The 8,698-nt window shown below is 44.4% G+C and overlaps 1 protein-coding gene across 1 annotated transcript; it reads right to left on the bottom strand.

Annotated features, from left to right (window-relative positions):
* Positions 1-4,032: 4,032 nt before the first annotated feature.
* LOC146199141 (uncharacterized) lies at positions 4,033-7,084 on the bottom strand. Its single transcript, XM_084592054.1, has 2 exons — positions 6,585-7,084; positions 4,033-4,288 (listed from the first exon to the last, which is right to left on the bottom strand). The coding sequence occupies exons 1-2, from the start codon at positions 6,902-6,904 to the stop codon at positions 4,033-4,035; spliced, it is 576 nt and encodes a 191-aa protein (XP_084448180.1). The 5' UTR covers positions 6,905-7,084.
* Between the last annotated feature and the right edge of the window lie 1,614 nt (positions 7,085-8,698).

Below are 8,698 nucleotides of genomic sequence, written 5' to 3'. Positions count from 1 at the left end.
CAGAGGCCGACCCCAAAACCAACGGGGCCTCTGCCAAGGAATAGCAAATTTCATTCCGACCCGTTTTAAACAATATGCTGGCTTCGGAGCCCTCGAAGATCCAGGGTACACATTGGATCTATACTGGGAACATACTCCCATTGACAGCAGTGCTAAAATGTTCAGCTCACAGTGGTTTGTTGCTGTCAGGTTATTGGTGTGAGCAAGTACATCCTTCATCATAGAAGATTATTCTCTTACACACTGAAGGGCATCACCTACTGATCACCTGTTAAAGGTTGGCCGAGTGTAATATGTGCGTGTATTCAGGAAGGAGTGCTGAAAATTTGAAATGCAGAAATATTTTGATGCAGAAGTAGAGCGAATTGGGCAGCTGGCAACGATCCATCGCATCAATCAGTGCGAGAAAAGATGGAGACAGAAGAAAGAACTGCACAGAATGAGCTCTGACTCTCAACTAAATTTATTCGGCGTGGTACACTATACACATGAGCATTGTACATGGCATGGTATACATGAACGAAAGAAATCGGCGGAAAGAAAGAAAAGATTTATAACACGCACCCTTTTTGTAAAACAGGGGAAAGATGAAATTCGCAGTCATCCATATATACACCGCCTCTCGCATGGTTCGAAGAATGTGGCTGAGCGATACCAGGTAGATGTGTTTCTGTCTGCGTCGATGAAAATAGCACGCATATGCCAATCCGTACATCGCAAGCTCAAATGTGAGAACAGTGGTGGTCGTTAGGGCTGCACAACACGCCATGAAGAAGCCTATGTTGAATGCCCCAAAGTCATCGTGTATCAATTCGACCTTTCCTGCGGAGCTAACTACATAGGACTGACAGGACGATGCCTCAACCTCAACATACGCCTCCAAGAGCACAGCGGCAACGTCAGTAACAAAGAGAAAAATTCACGTGCCGCAGCCCACTGTCTCACGCGCAAGGGGGGCTAGCCTATATTGAAACCAACAAGAGTATTGCATCGACACTTCGATAAGACCACGCGAGAGGTGGTTAAATCTTTTCACATCATGAAACATCGGGACACGTGTATCAGCAAACCAACATTTTTGTTTTTTAACTGACAGAGCTGCATATTAAGGTACCAGAAAGGTGGTCTACTACTCATATCCGTTGTTTCTATATATCGTTGCGCGTTTTTAAACATTTCTTTACTTTCCGGTGATTTCTTTCGCACGTGCGTGTAAGTATAGTGTACCACGACGAATAAAATTAAGAGTCAGCGCTCATTCTGTGTCAAACTTTCTTCAGTACCCATGTTTTCTCGCTCTGTTCGATGCGATGGAAATATTTTAGAAAAAGAATAAAATCCATTGATACTTATATTTTGCCAAAGGAGATCGGCAATCACCTTTGGTGAACTAAGCGTACGATGTCCAGCCCCCCAAATAAATTAGTTCCACCTATTGCTACATATAGTTGGAGGTTAAAACGAAAAACTGTTCTCTAGTTTTATCCTGGTCTCCAAATGGAACGATTGAAAGCTGAAACTTGGCCGCTTAACGCTAGTAGACGACTGGTTTTAACCACTAGTGCGAACACTGACGCACATCACCACGACGAACGTTTTGCGTCCGTCACTGCTGCCAAAGCGTCCAAAGAGATGTTCGCTGCGAGTTACTGCCTTTGAAAGGTGAGAGTGACCGACATCGAAAGGTGAGAGTGACCAACAAGTGCAAGGCTAATAAAAAGCGCATTACGAGCACCCGTGCGTAGTGGAACAAATAAACGGGTAAGTTGAATGAAGCCCCATCGTGGGGATTCAGGGGTCAAGGCATTCGACTACTGTTCCCAAGGATGCGGGATCGAACCTCGGCTGCAGCGGCCGCTTCCCGATGGAGGTGAAAAGCAGGGCACCCGTGTGCTGTGCGATGTCAGTGCATGTTAAACAACCCGGTTGACATTTCCGGAGCTCTCCACTACGAAGTCTTTCATAGCCTTAGTCGCTTGGGACGTTAGACCCCACAAATGAAACCAAGTTGAATGAAGCTTTAACATTAACAACTGTGATTTGCGGCTACAGGCAGGAAACCCACAGCCAAAGGTTGAGGGCGGCTTCGGATGCCCAACGTTTTCTCTTTCACCTAAAACTCTCGCATTTCATTTCAAACAAACAATGCTTTCTGTGCGAAGTGAATGCTAGCAGGTAGTTGGCCCAAAAAGACAAAATCAGCAGCATTCGGTGCGTTAACTGTATAAGAGGATGCATTTCCTTTTTTAAATCACCGAAGTAAGGCAAGTTGGTTTTGCAACAAGGTTCTTCTTAGTTGTTGTGGTGCGCACTTCCCGTAGTATGTTTTTTTTTCCATTTAAAGCAAGAAGGGCAGCCTTCGTCAAAGACATGGAGGGCGTCAAGTTTGTTAGTACTTTTGCAGAATATCCAGGCACACATGATTGAGACGGGCGAGTGCGAGAGTTCAAATTACCCCGAGAGATTCAGAGGGCAAGGGATCCACTACTGCCTGAAAAAAAAAAAAAAAAAAAGGTACGGCGGCCTGCAAATATTTAAAGATTGCAGTAGAGAGGCATTTGTAAGGAAAATTTTGAAAATCAGGTGGTCCCGGAAAAAATAATCATACCTCGTGTTGTGGGCACATAGCTTCGGGCTCACTATGAAGTGAAGTATACTGCTGGGGCTGACAAATTGCTTACCGTCTGCACCGCTGGTCTAGGGTGTCGTGAAATGAATAAATAAACTTTAAATAAAATAAATAAAATAAGCACATAAATTTTCTATAGAATAGAAAAGAAAGAAAGTGACCAAGCTCAGAAGCGTGGCAAACATTCAATACTCCTCCTTCAGTTTGGCTGTACAACAAAGCAACGGCACGCACAAATTTGGGGAACATTTAAGCTCCGTTGTTAAGGGTATAAGTCACAGCATTAATCATCGCCATCCGTGGCTCCTTTAGTAGGATCCTCGTTCGCGTATATGTTATTGGATGCTCGCTTAGTCACTAATCTCTTAATTTGTGCCTGTTATCTCAACACAGTATCACAGTTATTAGCTGCCAGAGTACATACAAGATCTCCAACATAGAAATCCCAGCTGTAATCGAGGCATGCGAAAGTGTCCACCTGGATTAAGGGTAGTATATCTGACTCACTACGGAAATAAACGTCCGGAAAAGGTTTCATTTTCATCTCAGCATCTCTTTCTCAAAGCGGCTACCCTAGTTGGTAGCTCCTGCCAACTCCGCCTTGTCATGCGGTCTCGTGACGTCACACAACCATTGGACCAATAAGTGTCTGGCCATGCCACTTTCTCTCAACTGACAGAGACACGCTTGTAGAATTGTAACGCGATAGCGTTAAAGTTCTCGATAGCCAGAAAATCTTGCGTCGGCGTTTTGAGCGAAAAATCACGATCATGGCGCTAGAAGGTGATAGCTGGCAGTTCCCACGACCGAGTCTTAATTTTTCGATGATTTGTTGAACTTAACGGAGCCGCGTGATAGCAGAAAGTTGAGAGGAAGTGTTAACCCCAGCCGCTTATATGTGGTGGGATTATGGAATAAAAATCATTTCTGTGCTCTTTGACGCAGGGTACATGCACGCGAACGAGGGACCGCCATGACGTCATATCTTTAAAGGCTGAGCTTAAGCGTACCGCTACATTTTTTCTTTTACAATGCCCCCGCTGACAACCCTGACTTGGAATTTTCTGCAGAACGGGACTTTTCAAGCTGTCTCATCAAAACGTCTTTTTGTTTTTCCAACAAAATCCTAAAATATAGACCAAGAGAACAGCAGCACGAAGTTATAGCAGCATTACTGACCGCAAAAAAGAATATAGAGGGCACTGCGTCACTTTTTGATGCTTTCGAGTCTTACGCCGGTATCCACAAAAACGGAGGAGTCTTCATAGCGGTATCATTTCAAGCGAAAAAAAAAAGAATATGACACAGAAACGCACAACAGTCACAGTCACAACGATTCGTTATATTTACTCTTATACATCTCAATATCAAAAGTACGCTTCGATTGCACTTTACTCTGTCTATTAATCAGGGAATGAGTCTATGTCGAGGACATGATTGGGCACGGTCATGTCACCAAGGAGCGAGAACGCGTCGATATCAACGAGCAGCAACGTCTTGTTGGCGGCCTCAGTGGGGGCTTCCGAAGGCTCGAAGGGGGACAGCTTGGTCGTAGCTATGGTGGTTGCCGTCGTGCTCGAATGCTCGACGGGCGCCTGCCGGGTGAGTAGCCACACAGTGAGCAGGAATACGCCCAGGAGTATCAGACATGCGAACAGTCTGCATATGAATTGAGAACGTGGACATAATGGGTCGAGCTAGCCTTTGCAGTCGTGAGCGACACTCTGCTAACGCGAAGTAATAAAGAAGGGTGTGCCATGCACACCGGCTCGATTAGCTCGCAGCATCTTCAATTAAATGGGAAGAAAGAAAAAATCATTTTCTTGCGAAGAAATTACAGTGTTAGTAAACGTATTCCATGTGGTCGATACTGGCCCGCAGGCGGCTATTAGAAACCACCTCATAACCTACTGGATTGTTATGGAGCGTAAAATAAGTAAGGAAATGACTCTTCTTTATTGACCAGTCGCTGAAATGTACGACTGAATCAAACAAATTAATGGAACACTACGTCAACCGAACAACCGAAAGAGGACAGCGTTCTGAGACAAGTATATAAAATTGATGTCAATCCTGTTCTTGATGCTCTAGTTAAGCGACAATTGTGATTTATCGGATTAGACACCGATGCCCACTCATGAATTGCCGCAGTTGATATTACGACGATAGATGGCGCCAGTTACCCGGCGCACGTAGACAGTAACCCTTTCTAGGCTGGTATAAACTACTACTGATTATTCGATGAAAACGTAATTGGTTAGAAGAAAGGCATGCAACAGCGTTGTCGATGACAGTGTCGCAATGCATCTTACTTATGCAGCTATCGCTGCTTGGACAAAGTGCACTACTGTCCTACCGAGTTACGTGCCAAACATGTAGAAATATATGAAATTTAAGGGGAACTAAGAATTGTAGTCGAAAAACACAAAACAAAAGCACCCTGCTTTAATCGAAGCACGGAGTTTAATATCTGCAAAAAAACTACAACTTTGCAGGTATCGTCGCCATCTACCGTTTTCACAACCAAGTACGATGACGTGAAGGCGCTGATCACTAGTTTGTGACAGCACACTGAGAGGCCTTCTGATTTGAAAGCGAGATTTTGAGTCATTTCAATCTTGTCTCTGAAGTATGATTTTAGTGGCCGAGGACAAACCTATTTTGAATCCCATTTTCTTACTAATAGGTACGTCTTTCGGTGCCCAGGATAGCAAAACAAGCATTTTGTAGTAAGAAGGAATATGTTATAAAGTGGTCCTTAGGACCCCTTTAGATCTGCTAGTAAAAACATTACAACTATGCGCAGAGTGTCGACGGGAATATACAAAGAGGCATCAGAAATATATTCGGCTTGGAAACGTGCTCAAAACAGCGCGATTCAAGATTATGTCATTTTTCAATGCAAGCAAGACATATACATGTATCGGCACAGCTCACGCAGGATAGAGTAGAAAGTTAGGTCAAAGAAAAAAAAAAAAAAAGAAAAGAAAATTGTGCCTTTATGTCAGAAATTTTAGAAATGCCTGAAAAGGGAATTACAAAATAAATTATTCCTATAATTAGGCCGCCATATTATTTGAAAGACAACACGACGTAGGTAAAAACCCCGCTTTAAACAAACCGGTTGAACGTGCCTGCGTGACCGACAGATATGAAGTGTCCAACTAAGGCTGTATTCTGACCACGCTCTCCCCTTTCAAAGGCGATACGCAAGATGTCAGCTTCTGCCAACTCAGACGTCATACGCTCTGTTTACGTCACACAACCCGGCGACCATGTCAGTGCACTGCCTTTACACCGGCTAAATCCGACATGCTAGAGACACGCCTGTGATCATTATCTCACAGCGCTGATAACATGTGATTTTCTCAACAATGGGCTTTTTAATGTTATCGCGTTAAAACAATCCACCGCCGATGCCTGCATGCTTCGCCTCCGCCGCAGAGGTCCCACCCGATTTGAGTACCGGGGAATATGACTGTCATCGAAAGAGTACTATCATTTGCTTTCTGAAGCTCAGTGACGTCGAAAGTGCAGTACCTACAAAGCTTATTTTACGGTCTTGTTTAAGGAAAACGCGAGACGAATGCGGGAGTGTCGGTCGGTCCCCCAAAGCACCTGGCTATTTTCTGTACAGAAAGGCCCGGGACAAAAATTGGAGGGATACTTAAGAATTGCCTATAAGGGTATGGCGCAACAGACACAAAGAACGTACTACAGTAAACGCTCGTTACTCTCAGCAACTCGGCAGCTCGCTACTGTCAAGTCCACCACGGCCAACCAGTCTCCTGCCATATCGCCCGCAGCTGCCACCTGACAGAGGCACGCCCGTAATTTTCCGCTAACAACGAGGACCTCAAAATTTCGCGACAAGGGTGTTGAAGCTGTTGGTTTAATACAGAGCCTCAGTCTTCCAGCAGAAAAAAAAAAGAAAAAATGCACTACTAAAGCTTACTTGAGAAACTTGGACTGGTATAGTATGACTCCAAGAAGCGTGAACCTGATCAGGGTGGTCGTCACGGGCGCGGTAATCACATTGACGCCCTGTTTGTGCTTCGCAGCCCGACTCCCGCCAACTTCGTCTCCGGATGTCGTTTTGACTTGCTCGATAAGTGAAGCGTTGAGCGACGTGACGTTCATGACGGACATTAGCCTGTCTTGCGACTTTTCCGAAGGGACCTGCGCTGTTGTTGTTGTTGTTGTTGTGTCTTCAGATACTCCGAGCGACACTGGCGCTGTGTGGAACTCGTCCTCGTCCTTACGTGAGCCTCTCATGTTCGCAAGATAGCTCTTGGACGCCTCAGAAATACACAGCGATGGCAGGCGAGCTCCAAGGAAAGCGCTGAGAGACGGCAGAGGGAACGAGAATCGTGGCCACAGGGCGAGGTTGTAGCCGGACGACCTCTGTGTCAGTGCAGGCCAGTGCTTGATGGCGGCTTCTTCTTCTGTGCACGCGGCAAAAGAAAGCAATTCTGCAGTGGTTGTCAACAGCACCGAAACTATGACGGTCAGATTAAGAAAAATGCGTAGAGGGTTGACCGGTAAAAGAAAAGGCGAACGTAAATAGGTATGCCTGATGCATAGTGATATCTCGTATACCAGGCATGCCACCTTCTTTTCGTTCCAAATGCATGAAAGACACAAAATGCGAACGAAGCAAGTATTCTATCCAGCTTCAGCAAATTTGCGTAGATCCCGTAAAAAATTAAGAAGCGGGGTGTGTGTGTGTGGGGGGGGGGGGGGGGGGGGGACTTAAACTACGATTTTAATGGTATGAGACGATAGCGCTTTTGGCTCGCGTCGCGGGTCCTTTTGCGTATCCTAGTTCACATGCATGCCTTTTAATACCAGCATAATTACTTATCCCATAATATGTGCGCCTATTATCCCGCATACATCCAACTAGCATGTAGTGATAAGCTATTCAAGGATGTGAAAGACTGCCAGACCTAAATATCTACAAAGCTCCAGTTCAACAGATCCGTAAGAATGTGCCTGCGTGCAATAGTGATAGCATGTCTTATTCCTTGCCCAATTTTTATATGAGGTTGGATTTCCATCTGTCCCTTCCATCTCAGTTGAGAATATTGAGTTGGCCGTGCCTGCAACGTTAAAATAACGGTACGGGGCACTTCTACTGCCGTTAAAATAGAAGAACAAACATACACCACTGAGCCTTCATTACGATATTTTCGTTGACGAATATCTTTGCTATATCGAATATCTATGCTGTGACGAATATCTATGCTGTGCATGCGCTGAGAAAGAAAAAAAAAAGTCGACGATAACAGCACTCGATGATACGTATATTGAACGCAACTCCTTGGGAATTTCGTTGCATCTATAAGGTGAGGCGAATGATGTATATTAATGTACAACGAGAGTTCAGTGTTTAGTTTCATAAACATATTGATACTTCAGCAGGCAATAATTTTCCAGTTTTTGGTTTTTATAAAGATGATCTTATCTGTGTGTCGACAGGAGGCGTGCTGGACCGAAACCCTGTTTTGAAAAACGAGGTCTTTGAATGAAGTGCGTGAGGTAGTCACAGCAGTCAGAGAAGTCACGAGGGAGAGGAACAGGGTATTTATAAGCAGCCAGCTACAATTAGTATTAAGTTATCTGATATGTAAGTTATTACAGTGCTAAATTACAGCGTCTGCAATGTAATAGAAGAAATACAGGAAAACAATCATTTACTTCGCCTTCAATTGTTTGTGTTTGCTTTTTTTTGGAATCATAAAATTTGCTCGGAGCACAATGAAACAGCACGGCTTGAATGAAATTTTGTTTGACATCGTTAACTTTGAAGGCAAGCTATATTTCAATGTTTTCACTCATTTCGTCGTGTTTTCTCACCGAGATATGAGCGGCAACATTAAACACTCTGTCAATGCACGCACTTGAGAATGGAGTAGTAATTTAAAATATGACAACCTTCCGAACCAGTTCGTCGTCGCGCAATGTTTCCATTAATGTGCGTCGCATGTTTTATGAACTGACTGCATTGAATGTGGCTCTAGATGGCGAAAAAGTTTGCAGTGTTTCTGGAATATACCTCACAAGCGC

Source organism: Amblyomma maculatum, chromosome 2, assembly GCF_055883805.1.
Source record: "Amblyomma maculatum isolate TAMU_Amacu chromosome 2, ASM5588380v1, whole genome shotgun sequence".
Taxonomy (NCBI): Eukaryota; Metazoa; Arthropoda; class Arachnida; order Ixodida; family Ixodidae; genus Amblyomma; species Amblyomma maculatum.
This window is presented reverse-complemented; position numbering and strand designations above follow the sequence as displayed.

Coding starts and splice junctions, on each gene's coding strand:
- LOC146199141 (XM_084592054.1), bottom strand. CDS start 6,904: ATGAGAGGCTCACGTAAGGACGAGGACGAGTTCCACACAGCGCCAGTG. Junction 4,289..6,584: donor TACCAGTCCAAGTTTCTCAA/GTAAGCTTTAGT, acceptor ATTCATATGCAG/ACTGTTCGCATGTCTGATAC.